General features: G+C 44.5%; 1 protein-coding gene across 1 annotated transcript in view; it reads right to left on the minus strand.

Moving 5' to 3' along the window:
• LOC309546460 (retinal guanylyl cyclase 2-like) overlaps positions 1-19,885 on the minus strand; it is a 206,004-nt gene that overhangs the window by 105,757 nt on the left and 80,362 nt on the right. The window contains exon 4 of the mRNA XM_082246169.1: positions 15,995-16,349. Within this exon, the coding sequence (XP_082102295.1) occupies positions 15,995-16,349 (355 nt within the window). The remainder of the gene's footprint in view (positions 1-15,994; positions 16,350-19,885) is intronic.

Raw genomic sequence — 19,885 nt, forward strand, 5'->3', positions numbered from 1 at the left:
CACAGATCTCGTTTTTGGATTTAAATATCCAATTAAAAAATGGTAAACTTGTAACATCTACCTATAGAAAAAGTAGGGCAGCCAACACATTATTTAGAGCAGATAGTTACCATCCCGACCCCCTTAAAAAAGATATACCAGTAGGTCAATTTATTAGATTGAAGCGTAACTGCTCCAACTACGGTGACTACCTAAAAGAGGCTAAGGATTTGTACAGAAGGTTTAGAGAGCGTGGTTACTCACACCGCACCCTCCGGAGGGCCAAGCGGAAAGCAGGACAGAAAACTAGAGAGGAACTCTTGACTCCCAAAACAACTACTCGAGAGAAATCTAATACACCACCGAGACTGATTACAAAATATGGAAGCCACTGGCAGGAGGCCAGGAGGGTCTTGGCATGCCATTGGCATATACTACAGAAATTTGAAAGATTGAAAAACATCGTTGGTCCCAGACCCTTAAAGGTAGCAAAAAGAGCAACCAACCTTGGTGACCATCTAGTCCACTCTGAGTTCAAAAAGAAACCAAATCAGAATTGGCTAACGGACCTTCCAAAACTTAAAGGTATGTTCCCTTGCGGACACTGTAATATCTGCAAATTCGTAGAAAAATCCTATTCCTTCACCGATTCTAGCGGTAGCACAGTTTATGAGATTAACTCTTTCATCAACTGTGCTTCCTCATGCCTGTTGTATATAATTGAATGCCCGTGCCATAAGTTCTACATTAGCAAAACCAAGAGGCAACTCAGAATTAGAATCGGTGAACATCTCAAAAGTATCCGTCTTAAAGAGGAGACACCCATAGGTATACATTTCACTGAAAAACACGACAGCAGCCCCAGGGGACTAAAAGTAAAGGGATTTTGGCCATTGAATATATCTCCAAGAAGGGGGGGGACTATGATAGGGTGCTCTTAAGGGAGGAAAAAGCATGGATCTTTAGGTTACAAACTTTATTTCCATCGGGACTCAACACAGAAATGAGCCTAAAGGTATTTTTGGAACCATAAACCCACTATGGATGTCCTTATTTAGGATTCTTTCCACCCCCTTCTCCCCCTCCCCCTCCCCCTCCCCCTCCTTGGCACTGTCATAGTCTCCCCTTCCTCCCTCCCTACTGTTAAAATTCTGTGGGGAAGCACTTATTAGCTCTGTGACCATTGAATAGTTAATAAATAGATTAATCGAATAATATATGATTGGTATCAGTAGATGCGGTTATTATCATCTACCAATTAGATGTTGGATTTGGACTGGTGCCCCTGGTAAGTCTCTTTACGACTACACTGTATAGTCAACTATGGTGGATATCACTACTATGGCCCCAATTCTGAGTCCTTGCTACCCATCTAGCTAACATCTACTTTATGATATATCTCCTCCTCTTTATAAGCTTCATCTGTCCATAGGACTTTTTATCCATCAATAAAGATTTTTTCTATTTTTCAAATTAATACCAGAGTTGAGCCTCCCTTCATGCAGCCTTTCTGAGGTTATATCCTATTATTCCCTCACCCCTTCCTTTTCGTAGAGACCATTGCCAGGGGTGAATGGTCTGAGATCGCCCTTGGTAGGTATGCAACCTCCTTAAGTTTGTCTATGGTGGTCTATGGTTCTCATTTTTTGTGACTTTTTATCCATCAATAAATATTTTCTCTATTTTTCAAATTAAAACCAGAGTTGAGCCTCCCTTCATGCAGCCTTTCTGAGGTTATATCCTATTATTCCCTCACCCCTTCCTTTTTGTAGAGACCATTGCCAGGGGTGAATGGTCTGAGATCGCCCTTGGTAGGTATGCAACCTCCTTAAGTTTAGAGAGCATGTCCAAGGAGACAAAAAACATATCCAACCTGGAGAAGGTGCCATGAGAGCCGGAGTAGCATGAATATTCCCTCCGCCTGGGATACTTCCAACGCCATTCTTCCATCAGACCGTACGCGGCTGCCCAGTCGGCCAACAAAGGCCACACAGAACCATGGAGCCAGTCAAGCAGGGGATCCAACACCGCGTTGAAATCCCCCCCTATAATTAAAGATCCCTGAGCTATCGAGAGCACAGCCCACATACAGTCATCAAGTCGCCTAGCTTCAAAAGGCAGAGGGAGATTTAAATTAACAACAGTATACAGTTGATCCATATATGTCAACACCACTAAAACATAGCGCCCGTCTCGATCAGTTTTCACGTCCATCACCTGCACGAGACAGTCCCTAGAAAACAGGGTTGACACGCCCCTGGAGTAGGTGGAGTAGGTAGCGTGAAAGGCATGAGCAATACGAGGCCTTTTCAGCGCCCTCGTTTTGGGATCCATCTAATGGGTTTCCTGCAAAAGGAGGATGTTGGCCTTAGTGCGCTTAAATAATCAAATACCAGGGACCTCTTAATTTTTAGAGTTCAAACCCTGACATTCCAGGTTAACAGTTTAAGAGTCATGAGTAGGCAAGAAAAGACATGCAGGAGCAGAACATCCCAAGAGGGGGTCTCCCCCTGGGACAGCCCCACCCACAAGGAACAGAAATACATACCAGGACCCAAGGAGCGCGTGGGCTAGGAACACCCCCGGAGGGCCCACCTGGTCCGCAACACCGCTGAGAATTGACCACATGAAAATCTGACCACCAATGCAGAGTATAAGGCTATGCAGGAAAAAGAAAAACAAAGCATAATAATAACATACCACAGAGCACAACAACTCTCCCCCCAATCCACCCACCCGGTGCCCTGCCATAAAAATGGGCAGAGAGCTTTAGCCCAAAAACAGTAACAGCCCCAAACAGCATAACTATGCCAGAGTATCCTAAAAGAAGTCCCAGGAGGTTGCCCAGGAGGGGCAGGTCTCCCAAAGAAATAAGAAAAAAGGGGGAGAAGTCAAAGTCAAAAAGGAAAAAAAAAGGGAAACAAAGGAAGAAAGAAGGGGGGTTCAAAAAATGTGAGATCCGAGGCGGGAGCACCAACTCACAGGATAATAGTGCAAATACGTCCATCAAGTCGTAATCAGTCCATCAAAGCTCTGATCGTTAAGGGGACAGGAACATCATTGGCAAAACGTAGACATAGCAGAACGAGGCCATGGGCGAATCAAGGAACTGGAGGCAGTCTGTGGGATCAAAAGTAGTGCAGACGGAGGTGCTTTATCCCAGTCCATCAAGCCAAGCAGAGGCCTCCTGGGGTGAAAGAAAAACATGGGCCTTTCCATCATGAATCACCCGAAGTTTAGCAGGGTAAAGCATGCTGTAACCGAATTGTCTGTCCCGGAGCCTACGCTTAACTGCATTGAAGGCCATGCGCTGCTTCTGAGTAGAGGCCGAGTAATCCGGATAGATCGAGATCTTGACACCATTATATTGGAGGTCAGGGATATTACGAGCAGCTCTTAGGATATTTTCTTTATCCCGGAAGTGAAGAAATGTCGCCAGCATAGATCGTGGGGGAGCCCCAAGGGGGAGGGGGCGCATGGGGACCCGATGCGCCCTCTCAATGGAAAACAGGGGGGAGAGGTGGTCCACACCAATGACATTCTTTATCCAATTCTCAAAAAAATCCTCAGCATCTCTGCCCTCAGACTTTTCAGGGAAACCAATGAAGCGGAAAATATTTCTACGCATGCGATCTTCCAGGTCCCCTAATTTATCAGAGTGGTCTTTCAGATCCCACTGCTGAAAGCGAACTTCAGCATTTAAAGGGTTAACAGTGTCTTCAACATCACTGATACACTGTTCAGCAGTAGAAATCCTAGCCCGGATTTTATGCATCTCATGTTTAACTATTGAAAGGTCAAGCCGGACAGTCTCATAATGTGTTGTAGAGTAAGCCCCTCACAATCAGACTCCCCCACCTCCGCAGTCCCGTCCTGAGTGCTAGCGGTGGGAGGTACCCCCACATCCCACGTCCCCTCAGCGTCCCAGGGATCCGGCCCCTTAAGCTTTTTTATTCATGCTTACCTGTAAAATCCATTTCTTGAAGTACATCACAGGACACAGAGCCAAAAATCATAACATATGGGTTATAGAGCCACCTATAGGTGAAGGACACTGGCAACCAATCAGAATTGATGACCCCCTATATAACCCCTCCCATACAGGAAGTACCTCAGTTTTGTAGCAAGCAATAAAAGACCCCATAGAAGAGGGGAGGGACCCATGTGTCCCGTGATGTACTTGAAGAAATGGATTTTACAGGTAAGTATGAATTAAAAATCCCTTTTTCTTTTCGTACATCACAGGACACAGAGCCATAAATTATAACATATGGGACGTCCCAAAGCAATGCATCTGAGGGGAGGGGAACACCAAAAAAATACCACCCTCTGACCCTAAAACAAGGATTACACCGCTGCCTGCAGAACACTGCGGCCAAAAGCAGACTCCTCCAGGGTCCAACATCCGCTCTATAGAAACGAGTGAATGTATGCACCGACGACCAGGTCGCGGCTTTACAAATCTGAGCCATAGAGGCTTGATGGCGATGTGCCCAAGAGGCACCTACTACTCTGGTAGAGTGTGCCTTTACAGGAAAAGGTGGAACCTTTCCCACTAAACCATAGACCTGGGTAATAACCTGGCGAATTCAACAAGAAATCGTAGATTTAGATGCTGCCAATCCCTTTCTGGGCCCTTCTGGCAGCACACCCCGCTCCTCCAAGATTAAGGCATCAATAGCCAAGCCATCAAATTTAGAGACTGTACAGCAGGGTGGAATTTTGGACCTTGGGAGAGCAAGTCTGGACGCAGTGGAAGGACCCAAGTTCTCATCACTGCCAACCTCTGCATTTGTGTATACCAAATCCTCCTCGGCCAAGCTGGCCAAGCAGAATTACTGGTTTCCCCTGTAGCTGGATACTGCGCAACAAAAGGGGTATCAGCTGCACCAGAGTAAAGGCATACATCAGGGATCCCTGGTGTGATGGTGGCGGGTATCAGACCCTTGGCCTTCTCATCCACCTCGTGACCCAAGACCAAGCAATCTCACACCCTGCCGTCACTTGCGTAACAATGCCACTCTCAGCTGCACCCAGCACACAGATTGTCCAGCTTGCGGGACCACAATCTAGATGCCAGCAGACTGAGAGCGATTGTCACCGGGTTAATTAAACGATTAACCCTTTCCTGCCACCACCTCTACGTTATACTGAGCCTAGAGGATGCTCGTGGTTTGACAAATATCAATTATGACTTTAAAATAACCGTCTATTACACACAGTAGCGCGCTTCAGGAGGCAGGTTCGTTTGGGTCATGTTGCATTTAAGAGCTTAGAGACAAAGTTAACACTTTTAAAATAAGGTTTAATTATAAGAAAGGTTAAAATTGGTGCGAATAAAAATATTTGTGAAAAATGGGTTACAAAGAAATAGAGACACAATACAGCAATTTAGAAATAGGAGAATAAAAGAATGAAAATACTTGCATTAAAACAGTCCTGGTATTACCTTAGTTTCAGAAACTGAACATGCGGTCGATCCTCTCTTAAAGCGATGTTATTGCCTCGATGGTAGAATGAGAACTGAGAACTCTCTCAGTCCCTGTCTTTTTCTCTGACCCTCCAGGGGGTGTCACCAGACGGACCAAACTGCTAAGTGACCTCCCGCTTTGACAGATTCATAAAAGCACTCATATTTGGAGATATGAAACGGTTACACGCTTGAAACCGATATTTCATGGTCCGGTTTGGAATGTCCTATCTTTAGACACTAAACATGGGTTAACCCCTGACCGGTAAGGCATCGTTTTGCTAGCTTGTCTTTCCTAGGCATGAAGGTGTCCGTGTTGGGACTTAATTCGATTGGTATTTTATGGGGCACCCAAATATCTACTTTTTGTTAGTATGTTATGTTCGGTTAAAAAGATATGATTTGAGCACGGATTGTGAGATGTAACTTAACAATTTGGCTTTGAGAATGTACAAGGCAATTTCACTGGACATCTAATCTGACCCCCTGCTGTCCTCGGAGACACAACTCCTGCTTGGTCAAGCTACCTGTGTATATTAAAGGTGTGAAAAATGTCATCTTAGCAGGAACCTGGTGGGGTGGGGGTGAGTGAGTGCCTTTTGGTTCCACTGATTAGAGAAAGGTGGGGGCTACTTTTGCTCAAGGAGCTTGGGTCACTAAACAAAATGGATGTCGAGAGGACAAGATGGTGTCCGAACACTCAACACCATTACACCTGGTCCTGGACACAAATCATTCCAACTTGTTGTTGAACCTGGATGCTAACAGATCTACATCTGGGACCCCCGAGTGTAGGCAGATCGATTGAAAAATCTCAGGATGTAAGGACCATTCCCCCGGAAACATCTGTTGACGGCTCAAAAAATCTGCCTGCCAGTTCTCTACTCCTGGAATAAACACTGCTGTCAGGCATGGCACAAACCTCTCTGCCCAGGACAGGATAATATCCACCTCTTTCGGGGTGACTGACTCCTTGTGCCTCCTTGATGGTTGACATAAGCCACGGCCGTGGCATTGTTGGATTGCACCCTGACAGGGTGACCCTGAAGTCTTGGCGTCCTGAATTTCCAAAACGTTGATGGGGAGACAACTCTCTACCCAAGACCATTTCCCCTGGACGGTAGCTTCCTACAGAACCGCTTCCCAGCCAGAGAGACTGGCATCTGTAGTCACTATCTTCCAGGTCACTGGAAGAAAGGATTTTCCCTTCTCCAGATTTCTGGTCAACAACCACCAATTCAGACTGTGCCGTACCCTCGGCACCAGAGACATGGACCAGTCCAGGCACTGAATTTTCCCGCTCCATGCAGACAGAACGTTGTTCTGCAAGGGTCTGGCATGGAATTGAGCATAGGGAATGGCTTTGAATGTGGACACCATCTTCCCCAGTAACATCATGCAAAGACATATAGAAGGATATCTCAGCCTTACCTTGGACCGAACATGATCCTTCAGGTCTGAGACCCTCCTTTGCCTGTACCATGTCGCTAAGAAACCCCAGGTATTCCAGATGCTGGACCGGCTGTAATGCTGACTTTGCAAAGTTCAGTATCCAACCCAGAAGTTCTAGAAATTGTACTGTCTGAAGGACACTTCGGCTTAGAGCCGACGCCGATCGATCTATTAGTAATAGATCATCCAGATATCCTATTACAGATATCCCTCGGGACCTCAGAACAGCCAATACCGGAGCTAGGACCTTTGTGAACACTCTTGGAGCTGTGACTAACCCTAAGAGCAGGGTGTAAGATTCTGGTACCTTTGGTACCCTTATTTACCATTTTCCTTTCAAAACATTGCGTCCCACCTTTCTAGTTAGGTGGAACGCATACACCTTTAAGACGGATGACGTCATCGCTGAGCGCCGCTGAGCGGCTATTTCAATCGCCGGCGTTCTCTCTCACGTTGTTCGTTCAATGTGTGTCTACATGCTTACAAGCCTTGTCTTGCTGTCGGAACCTCCAGCTATTTGCCTTTACCTGGAACAGACCGGAACCTCGCAACTGATCCCGTATCTCGCTACCGAATCACTCCCTCACTACTGGACCCCTCTACTTACTAAACCTTACTAGTGATAAGTACCCCACAGGGGAATCCTCCATAACTAACTTACACTATCATCTTCTGCACATTAAGGACTGTTACTATCTATGCATACTAATTCTACCATCTGCACTGTTACATAGATTGCTAGCTCTTGAGTCTACTACCATCTATCCTTGCACTGGGTTAGTCTATCCTGTCTATGTCATCTGCTGTCCTTACCACCTGTTACCATACATGATTACTAACCTATCTGCATTCTACCTATTACCATCTACTACTCTCCTGAACATTACTATCAAGTGCTTACCATTACTGTCACTGCTCACACCTGTCCCTTCAGCACATCACCTCCATACTATCATATACATCCTATCACTCCAGGAACATGTTATTGAGTGTGTGTATATCTGTATGCTGAAGCAGACAGGCCCACAGTGATGAGTCTGGAGAGTTGGATCTGGTATTCCAACACATCTCTACATGACTACTGAGTGGAGATTCTGCAGCTGCAAATCCAGCTTACAATAAAAACGCAGGAGCATTACACAGGGCCACAAACTGGAAATTATGGTTTCCAATCGCAAAACTAAGAAACCCTTGATGGGCCTAAAATATAGGCACATGAAGATATGCATCCTTGATGTCTATGGATGCTACAACTTCCCTTCCCTGTAGGGAGGCTATGACTGAACAAATTGACTCCATGCGGTTCAGAAACTGGTTTAAAGCCTTGAGATCCAGAATAGGTCTTACATCCCCGTTCGGTTTGGGGATTATGAATAGGTTTGAGTAAAAACCCTTGAAACTTTCAATCTCTGGAACCTCGGTTATCACCCTTTGAGCTCTCAGCTGGTCCAATGCCTGCAAGAGATTTCTTCTTTTTAGGGGATCTGTTGGTACACTTGACCTCACAAACTGAGGATGCGGGAACACCCAAAATTCCAGCTTGTATACCTGTGAAATGGTGGAGACAACCTCAGCTCCACCCATGCCCCTGAGAAACGCATGAGCCTTCCCCCCACCCAGGTGAGTGGGGGCGCCCCTTCACTGTGAGGGCTTAGAGGAAGACTTGGCTGGTCTCTGGGCCCAGGGCTTTTTCTGACCTTGCCCTGAAGGCTTGGGTCCGGATGCAGACGGTTGACGCCGTCACCACTGCCTGGAATTAGAAGCACTGGTAGTATGAGTACTAGGGATTTTAAAGGAAGGAGGCCTGCTCTTCCTCTTTACAGGTAGCAACATACTCTCCCAACCCCCCCCCCCCCCGAAATCTTTTGTATATACATATTCAGATCATTACCAAAAAGGCGTTCTCCCTGAAAAGGTAAACTAGCTAATAATGTTTTACATGGTAATTCCGCAGACCAGCTCTTTAACCAAAGGATTCTGCGCATATGCACTGTCATCAGAGCAAACCGTGACATTTGCCTTATGGAGTCCGTAAGAGCATCTACTGAGAAACACAAAGTGCGAGTTAGATCTGACAGATCTTCCACAGACTCTCCTTGAGAAGGAACTGTCTTGGATACTTGCTTTATGCGATATTTCAAAGACTGACATACTCCTATGGCCGCTACTGCTGGCTGTACTGCAGAACCTGCAACCGCAAAGGAGACCTTCAATTCCAATCTTTTATCAGCTGGATCTTTAAAAACCTGGGCATTATCCACAGGACAGGTTAAACTCTTGTTAACCGAAGAGATGGCCGCATCCACTGAGGAATTTTTCCATCTCTTAGTAAACTTTTCCTTCATAGGATATAAAAATGAAAACCTTTTAGGAGGAACAAAAATCCTGTCAGGATGATCCCAATCATTACATACTTTTGCTCCAAGAGCGGATGTATGGGAAATGACAGAAGACTCTGAGGACGGCGCAATGAGCCTAGAGAGAAAAAAGAGGTTTCAGTTGTCTTCAAGGACCATCTCAGTAGGAGACTGAATAAACAATCCCTGGGATTGAGGGGCTGATAGAGACTCCTAGGACTCTGACTCCCCGGAAGTGGAAACTTTAGCTTGATCTTCCAATCTTCCAATTTCTTTGACCTTCCTTCCAAATGAAGGCCATACTGGATAGTGGATGCATGGTACAAGCATTATTCCAACTTTGCCACCAGATAGAGGCCTGTAAAACAGGACATGGCTGACCATAAGGGAGAAGGACTCCTTGTATCTCCTTACAGATGAATCTCCATAGGATAATGCCTATTGCTGCGAGGCAGCAATGGGCATTCCTGGGGAGGTTATCATACGGAGATTCATCTGTAGGGAGATACGAAGAGTCCTTCTCCCTTATGGTCAGCCATGTCCTGTTTTACAGGCCTCTATCTGGTGACAAAGTTGGAATAATGCTTGTACCATGCGTTCACTATCCGCAATGGCCTTCATTCTGCCCATTGTCTTCCCCTTTCTAATGCCCTTGTATATCAGATTTTTGGAGAGATTATATCCTATAGTGATCAATTGCTGCTGGTTTTAACAAACACAGGACAGAAAAATTGTACTGTAATTTCCCCATGGGATTTTTTTCCCTATAGGCAAAATTTTAAGAATTTATCCAGCCCTAGGGAAATAGGTTGAACTGCTAAAACTTCTGAAGAAGCGGCATATTGCCGCGAAACATGTAAAGTATGGATGGGCTTGTGGTTTGCAGATACAGATATACTGTATACCTATCAGGATCAGAAAGTATGGATATACTGCCCAGCCAACCGTGAAATCCATTTAGCATGTATTAACCATCACTTGGTGAATAGTTAGCAATGCTTTAGACTGCAATTTTTTCTGTGATCTGTGTTGTATAGTTCCAATAATATTTTAATGAACTATTTTGTGAAATAAATAAACAAATTTTTTATTAAAATGGCTATATAATTGATTTGTTAAATTTGACCACGGTACCATTAAAAGTCCCAGTAAGTTCCATTAGTGTTTTTCCATCGCTGCCTTACCTACTCCATGCCCTTGTTTAGGACTTGTAGGGGTTGAGGCGGATTGTGGAATACACCCTCTTCCTCTTTATTTTTTAATATCTATATAAAAATATTTGCCTTTCATTTGAATTTTAAACAGAATGGGTTGTTTTACAAGGTGATCATTTACAATCACTTTAATCTTTATAGATAAACTTAAGTTAGTTTTTTTTTATTTAAATGCTAGCAGATACATTTTATGGCAGAAGAGACTCTGTATGTGCCTTCCTCCATAGAAGCCCTTTCCTTCTCTGCTATCAACTTTTTCCTAATTGTACACTGACGGCCACACATGCGCAGCTCAGGGTACAATCCCAGCATCTGTAATTAAGCAACTCCTATGTACATGCGCAGGGGTTACGTCATCTGTTGCTGGTCAATGCGGAAGACTCTGGAGCCAGAAGAAGACAAGGACACTGGGAGAGGATGGCAGCAATTACAGAGCAATAAGGAGGAGCATAAGCCTCACATCGCTGGAAATGGGGGCACTTTGTAAGGAAAGTGTAACATATTGTGCAAACATGCTGTGGAAAATGTGCACATTATAGCAAGGGCAGTGAAGTCCACAATTAAGCGTATTTCGGCTTTAAAGTGACCCTTTCCTTTGCCCATGCAGTTTACCGCTCCTTTCTGACCTTTTTTTTTGCTGACCTTTTTTTTGCTGCCCCCATCAGTTTTATTAAGAAAGTAGTGAGCACACTGTGTGAACTGTATTTGTTGTGTAAATATATATTAGAAAATATGACTTTTTTAAATATCACATCACTTCACCTTTCATAGCCTTCCTAATCTAAACTAGCATAAAAACCCCTACGCAACTACTTAATGACTTCTGCATAACAGGTGTAGATTTAGTTTTTGGCCTCCCTGTAGTCAGAGAGACCAACAATTGCTTAGTTAGGTCTGCTCTGGGCTCTACTGGGGTGAGTTTGGCTACTTCCCCCTGTATCCCATGGAGCTAGGACAGAAGGTGCGTGGAAGAACACAGATCCCAGCCTGTATATTGATGCTTTTCCTGCCAATTTCTGGCCAGGGTTGTTAGTGACCAGCAGGGGGCTAAAGGGGGTATAAATAGGGTGGAACCCAGAGCAGAGGTTTCTTATTTCTGGGATAGTAAGACCCAGCCTGAGGGCTGTGGCATCCGTGGAAATTCATCTGCAGCTGCAAGAATCTTTTATGGGGTCCCAGCTAGTGCTTGGCTGGGGGACCTCTGGTCTTTTCTCCAGAAGCATTTGTAGAAATTTTCCTAAGGATCCATGACATCGGCAGATGGAGTACAGAAACTGGCTGATACTGCAGGTGGCTACACAGTATTCAGGACACAGTGAGTGCCAGCCTTCTGGACATAGAGACTTTCCTTGGCCTATTTTAGGAGATTTACTTTACTTAAAAAGGGGGGTGCATTCACCCTGTATTAAAAGTTCAAAGTTAGCATCCTCTACTGCCAGTTTTGAAGTTATTGGAGTATCAATCTTTCCAAGTTCTATAACAAAAATAAAAAAAGCACAAAGACACGCACAGCCTGTTCTCTAACTTAAGTGATTGGGAAATACCAGGTACCTGGCCACTGTGTGCCTATCAGGGAATGAGCTGGCATCAAAGAGCGAGACCAGTTCTGGTTCTGCACTACACAGGTGTGGCCACCTCTCCTATTCTTTTGGGTCATAACCTTCTTCAAAGTTGAACCAGTGTTTTGAGCTCACATAGACTGGAATATGGCTGTAAAACGAGGGTCTACAGTCTGCAGTACAGCCCCATTTAACTCTACGTGGGATCATTGGACATCCACAATCAGTGCAGGAAAAGGTTACAGCCTGGAGGAAGTAATCAGTGTAGTATCATGCTGAGGGCTGGGAATGGTGGACTAGCACTATTTCAAAAAAGTGTATATGTCCTTTAGGTATAATTTATTGTCATGTGCATGGTAACCTTTGCTAGAGAAGTGATACATTTTTTTACGACACTGGGTGTTGCTGTTTGTTATCTCCCTATGCAGGCCTTCTGGGCCTAGGGGTTGAAAGAAGCAGGACCTCCCTCTCCTTGTATATGTTCCTGGAGATGCTGGGTGCCGGAGGAAACACTGTCCTAGAGAAAGCATCTATGACTACTTCTCCACCCAAAAAACACATAAAGAATGGCGGTAAATCACTGGCTCAGTGAGAAGTCACCTGAACCTTCTTAGCTCTCCTGCTTTGGACTACCAGTATTAGGATATGTGTCAATGGTCTTTGGACCTCTGCTGATGGCACCAATTCAATTAAAAACAAACAAGCCTTTAAAGGGAAGAAGAAAAAATGTACAATATCGTGGTTGCACAAATATGCACACCCCTAACTAATACATTGTTGAAGCACCTTTTTATTTTATGACAGCATTCAGTCTTTTGGGGTAGGAGTCTTTTAGCATGGCACATCCTACCTTTTATTTTGTCCATTCTTCCTTGCAAAAGTGCTCCAAATATGTCAGATTGTGAGGACATCTTCTGTGCACAGCCCTCTTCAACTCACCCCACATGGCTGGGCCATTCCAAAACTTTGATCATCTTCTTGTGAAGCCTTTCTTTTGTTGCTTTGGAGCAGTGATTTGTGGCTTGCTTAAAGGTGAAATTACTCTTCATCTTCAGTTTTTTAGCAGAGGTCTGAAGGTTTTATGTCAAAATTGAATTATATTTGAAACTGTTCATCTTGACTAAAACTCCAGATCCAGCTGAAGAAAAATAGCCCTAAACATAATGCTGCCACCACCATGCTTCACTGTGGGTATGGTGTTTTATTTTTGGTCATGAGTAGTGTTGGTTTTGTGCCAACATTTTTGGAATTTTGAGAAGCTACTGCTAACTCAGGGTGAAGGCCTGTTACTGTGTGACGAGGGGTGTGGCTTCCTCTCCTTGGAGGTTTAGGCAGTCACGGCTGGTGCTCAATTTTCTTGGGGGGGGGGGCGGCCTGCAGCCCCCCCAGCCAGACAAACCACATAACCCACCCCCCTATCGTTAGATCGATCACCTGTCAGGCCCCCCGCCACTTACCCTATGTAGGTGGCGGCTTTTCTACATGCGTCTCCTCCCGAGTTACTGCGATCACTTCCCCGCCCAGCCAATCAGGAGCCCTACTGAGGAAGTCGTGTCGCGAAAGGATAAGACGCCACGCGTATAGGGGGAGGAGACCTGGACGGACGAGCAGCGACCCACCAGCACGGCTCCCAACAGCTACTGTTTTTGGCGTGTAAGGTCCGCACAAGCCCATTGTGCCGATTCATGTGAGTGCAATTCTACTTTGAATTTGAATCAATTAAAGGATAATAGCAGTGTACACTTAGATGCCTCATTATCTTTATTCACATATCATGTCCATAGGATGGTGAGAGATCGATTCAGGAAGTGGCATTCCTTATACTGGTCATATTGAGGATTCAATGCTGGTTTAATGCTTCAGTGCGGTGAGAGGCCATCTGGTGGCTAAACGGTGGTGGTGTCACTTGCACTTTTATAGGAAACATCTATCAAGCACTTTATTTAATTTTAATCCATGGTTATATTTATATTTTAGTGGACTCTTATGCACTTTACTTTGAATAAACCTTATGGACATTATTTATTGCACTTAAGAGGAATATATATTGCTCTTTATGCGAGTTTATTGATTTATATGATGCACATTGTCACTTTATTTGATTTTATATAGCGCTGTATACATATCTGTTTATAGTTAATTTCTCCCGTTAGTGAAGGAGGTTTTATATAGCTGCTGTATTTTCTTTATGTGTCCCAAATTATTGGGTCTTAACACTACACCACTTTATATTTAATTGCGCTGATTTACTTTTTTGCACAATCAGGAGTAGAGACTCACGGCCAATAAGGTCTTAGGACTCCCAGCTAATTGGGATTTAGAGCCTGCTTCCTGATTGGCCATGAGGAGAATCTGTGTGACAATAGCGAATAGTCATTTGCTATTGTCACACAACTGGGTGGGCTCAGGGCACAGTGATTTGCGCCCCGAGCCCGCCCTTTTTAAAGCCAAATAGAGCCTCTGGCTCTAATCATGTGCTTCTTAAAAAAAAAACATTGAAATCCATGCGTCCGGCGCCCTGCATGTAGATTAGGGGTGGAGCGCATGGATTAGGGGGGCGGCGCCCCTGCGCCCCTAATGGACGAGCCGCCACTGGGTTTAGGTCCCCTTTTATGATTATATACAGCTTATACTAGACGTATTTCCAAGCCATTGTGGTCCACGGGCTGACCTTAAGCTTGGAAGAGCAATATGTAATAGCTCTGTCCTCTAGGTTACAGTAGGCCTGGCATGTGCCGTGGTAATGCATCACTTATTGTCTTAAACATGTCTCGGGGTTACCCCACACAGACAGTGCATTTTATATTGACTGTGCAGTTTCTCATTTTGGGGGAACGCCTTTTCTCTGCTGTTTTATGTTAACAAATCTTTTGGACTATCACCCATTCTGAATGTACAGTATATTACATTGTGGAAGATCCGCATTCTTTGTCTCAACTTTGACATACTCTTTTGTGAAAATACTTCAATACAAAAATTTAAAACAGAAATCAAAGAGCTAGGGAACATTAGCTACTATCTGGGAATCCAAATAGAGAAGAATATGGAAGTTATCTTCTCACTTGATTGGGCAATTGAATGCCCAGAATACTGGGTTTATCTGAACACATGAGTCTCCATCTCATCCTGTTTATTATTAAGGGTTATTTTATGGTAGCAGCACAAATTCTGGAGATGTAATAACTTCTAGCATGCCTTCACTTTTTATAAATTCCTGGAATTCAGCTTTAATGTATTAGTGTTTTATTTTTAATCAATTTATTCATTTAAATGTTTTTTTTTTTTTCTGTTAACACAGTATCTTGAGTTTGAGGAGATATGAGTTTAAGGAGATACGATGTGATACTGCAATTGCTTAGTCAGGGTGAGCACATAATCGGTAACTACCCAGAGTGGTTATCGATCATGCTGCCAGATATCCCAGTGGCACTGGGCATCAGGTTAAAGCAGAACTTCACCCAAAAGGGGAAGTTCCACATATTTACATCCTCCAGTTTTGACAGGTACCCGCTCTTACTTCCTGTCAGATTGCAAATTGCAGATCTTCCGAGCCCCATAACCATCCTCTCTCCCTTGCAGCATTCTGCTGCTGACTTTTAATTTTTTGGGGGAAGACTGGAGCTCCTCTTTAAGTTTTCACTTTTGTTTGTTCAACTCTAAATTTCATGCACATGGGGGTTTTATTTAAATTAGGTATGCTGCTCCAAGACATAAAGAATTTTTAGATCCACACGGCCAAACCTATTTGCAAGCTGCATTGACAGTCAGGGTAATGAAGTAGTCCTTGATCTCCTAATGTATTCCTTAATTATGTGTCCTTGCTGGCATGGCAATAGGTCTGTTGCATGATGGAAATGGGAATTAAAAACACTATTTTGAGGTATGTCGTAACACCCAATGGTCACATTTACAGAGCCAAAATTGTAACACTATTGCATAATCAATGACATAAAAGTAATTTACCTCCAATGCAGAGCGTGTCTGGGTCAAACCAACAGCTGGAATCTGCAGTCGGCGGCGTCCCACCTGGGAACCGTATAGTCTTTCCTAAAAAGCGCACTAAATTGGTGCCAACTTCCACTGAGTAGGTTGGGAAGAGCTGGTTCATTTTCCCATCAGTATCTAAAACTACAAAGCTGCTTAGCCCATTTCCCTTGCCATCTGTATACAACATATGTGTGAATCCAGGGTAGTCCAAGTTTTTGGTGTATTCCACAAGATTGGTTCCCGACATCCAGGCCCCTTGTTTCCAGGCGCTGCTCATGGCTTTGGCTAGTAAGTACATAGAATTATAGATGGTTCCAAACAGCGGTGAGACCTGTTGGATCAAGTTGAATGGTCAGTCTAATTTCAAATCAAATGCATTCCAATTTGTCTGTGTAGCGCTTAGGTAAAAATTAACCTGAAATATGTATATTTGCAGTAGAATGTTTTTGTCAGCTTTTAAAAGTACAGATAAAACACAAAATAAATCAATAAATTAAAGAGGTTGTACACCGAGATTTTTTTTTTTCCTCTTCTTTAAATCCTGAAAGAGAAACCCATAATGAGCTAGTATGCATCGCATACTAGCTCATTATGAAATACTTACCTTAGAACGAGCCCCCGCCGTGCCGTCCGCTTACCTGTATGACGGGCGACATGTATAGTCGCCCGTCTTCCGGGATCGCGGCATCCGGCCATCTGATTGGCCGGAGCCGCGGTGACGTCACTCCCGCGCACGCGCGCGGGAGCCGACGGTCACGGCACGGGGCTCTGAAGGAACGGCACGATCTGCCGTTCCTTCAGAGCGCATGCGCCAGTGACGTCACTGGCTGCATTAAAGGTAAATATCTCCTAAACGGTGCATGTTTAGGAGATATTTACAGTACCTATAGGTAAGCCTTAATATAGGCTTACCTATAGGTACAACTTCCTGAGGAGGGTTTACTTCCTCTTTAACAGTATGAGAAACCTTTTAGAGCTGAAGAACCATTCATTTTTTGCATCTGGAGGTCATTACAGTTGGGAAGGCTGTGGTCCGGGAGGGTGGTGTAAAGGAGATATGTCGGGGACCCCCTATGTATTGGGTGAACTAGATGGACTTGTGTCTTTTTTCAACCAGACTATGTAACTACTGTCAAAGGAGAAGGGAGAAGCAGGGAACTGAGACAAGGAGGCTAGACAAGCTTCTAAGTGTGGACAAAAGAAATCATGATGTTCAAAGGCCTACAATAGACGAAAAATTGTCACCCTGTCCTATAGAAAACATATCATATGTATGAGTGTATGATAAATATGTGCTGTGCTTGTATGACCTACTGGCCAAGATCACATCACCCTTTCAGTAAACCCTAAAGCAACAGCTGCATCCTAGCAAGGTAAGTCATTTTAATTTGGTATGCACCAATACCAAGCATTTGCATGAGTATAAGGGCAGTACAACTGTGGGAATCAATGGTGGAGAAGGATCTGGGTGTTTTGGTAGATCATAAGCTAAATAATAGCATGCAATGCCAAGCTGCAGTTTCCAAAGCAAGTAAAACCCTTTCTTGTTTTAAAAAAGGTATGTATTGCAGAGAGAGATTTATAATTTTCCCCCTGTACGAATCATTAGTAAGATCTCATCGGGATATAAAGTTCAGTTTTGGGCAAAGGATATCGGGGAACTGGAGAAAGTGCAGAGAAGGGCAACCAAACTGATAAGAGGCATGGAGGAGCTCAGCTATGAGGAAAGATTAGAGGAACTGAATTTATTCTCTCTTGAGAAGAGGAAATCAAGGGAGGATATGATCAACATGTATAAATACATAAGGGGTCCATATAGTGAACTTGGTGTTGAGTTATTCAATTTAAGGTCATCACAGAGGACACGGGGTACTCTTTACATCTGGAGGAAAAGAGATGTAATCTTCAAACACGAAAACGCTCCTTCAAAGTAAAAGCTGTGAAAATGTGGAATAGACTCCCTCTGGTTCTGTCCAGCTCAGTAGATTTAGTATATTTGTATGTTTTATATGTTGGTTGAACTGGATGGACTAGTGTCTTTTTTCAACCAGATCTAACTATATAACTATGTACCTTATATACTTGATTGCAATCAATTAGCTGTGCTAGTTAGCAAGAAACCCCGTTGATGATATTAAAATGTGCTAAAGAGCATATCCTTTCTAAGAAGGGTGACATACTTAGCTTCCCATGTTACCAAGCTCTGAACTAATTTCTTGAAACTGACACGTATTAGAGAATTAATCTCTTTCCCTCACAGCTCTCACTGGGTCCTCCTGCTAACATTTATGTCATTACCGTATACCGCAGTGATGTGGGGGTCAGCAGAAGGATCTATGGCAGTGTTGCCAACTGTTAGTATTTTTACTGGCAGCCAGTAGAAAATGGGCATTTTTCTCCTGCCAGTAAATGCCAGTCACAGGAGAACGTTACCAGTAAAAAATATGGCTATGCTTTTTTTTTTTTTTCTTCTCTTCTCTCTCTCTTTCAGTAAACACTTCATGCAGGGCCATCTCACCGAATGGGCACACTGGGCAGTTGCCCGGGGGGCCCCACCTGCCCAGCGACCCAGCCCCAGCCAAGCACTAGTCCCGATTCCTGTGTGCATCCCGCTGTTGAACTTGGCAGGTGGCAAGCACCTGTCGGCCCTGTGCTGCTGTCAGGCCACTTGGGCCGTGGAGGAGGAGCCCACAAATGCAGGAATGCCTGTCCGCCCCTCCACGAGAACAGGCACACACAGGACAGTCGAGTCTGACGAGTGTTCCCCAGACCCAGCCTCCGAACTTGGAAGCTGTCATTAGCCTGGCACTGCTGTACCAATAAATATTGCTTTATCGATAATTTGCATTTTTATTCTCGTGGGTGATTGTGTAGGCAGGGCCCCAGTGCACTTCATTGCCTGGGGCCCTTTAATGCTCTTAAGATGGCACTGACTTCATGACCTGCTACTCGACTTCTCTGTATAAACCTAAATACCTTACTAGCTGCAATTTTACACTGTTATGCATTTTTCTGTAGCAGTGGCGGCTGGTGAATGAAAATTTGGGGGGGCGGGGGGCGCAAAACCAACACCAGCCGGCCTGCCGGCCCACTGGCAATCAATTCTACCACCCCCTCCTTCCTCCTCCCTCTCGGGACAGACCAGCCGGACAGCAGGCATCCTTACCTGCTCCTTCCCTGAGCGGCTGTGAGTCTCCTCCAGGCCGTACGTCTCCTCCCTCTTCCTGGCCAATGGCCAGTAAAATTGCTTCTCTTTTCAGACAATCAGGAAAGGGGTCTGACGATCCACTTCCTGATTGGCTGGGAGGAGAATCAGTGTGATAATAGCGTATATTTATTCGCTATTGTCACACAACTGGGTGGACTCTGCGCCCCGAGCCCACCCCTTTTTTGAAGCCACTGGCTCTAATCACGTGCTTCAAAAAAAAAAAAATCCCCTATCGGAGTCCATGCCTCCCGCGTCCTGCATGTAGATTAGGGGGCTGGATGCATGGATAGGGGGGGCGGCACCCCTGCGCCCACAATGGACAGGCCGCCACTGTTCTGTAGTGAAAACATGTTACAAATGGATCATATGTTTGTGTTAAGCCTCACTGAAATCTTTGAAACTAAAAGAAGGAAGCTATAATCTCACAGCAAACATTTCGTAAGCAAAAGACTCACACCTAAAAGTGATGATTGGCGGTGTCCCCACCCGAACACAGTTAGTTCCCAAGGGGGGGTTCCAGATACACAGGGGACGCAGCCGAATCTCACTGGTTTGTTGTGAGATTACCCAAAACCAATGCTTCGATATTCTTTAACAGCTATATTAAGCCATATCCTTATGTACCTACTGGGTTACCAATAGAACTCAGACTTAGTCAT

This window comes from Pelophylax lessonae, assembly GCF_965119305.1.
Source record: "Pelophylax lessonae genome assembly, chromosome: 2".
Lineage (NCBI taxonomy): Eukaryota > Metazoa > Chordata > Amphibia > Anura > Ranidae > Pelophylax > Pelophylax lessonae.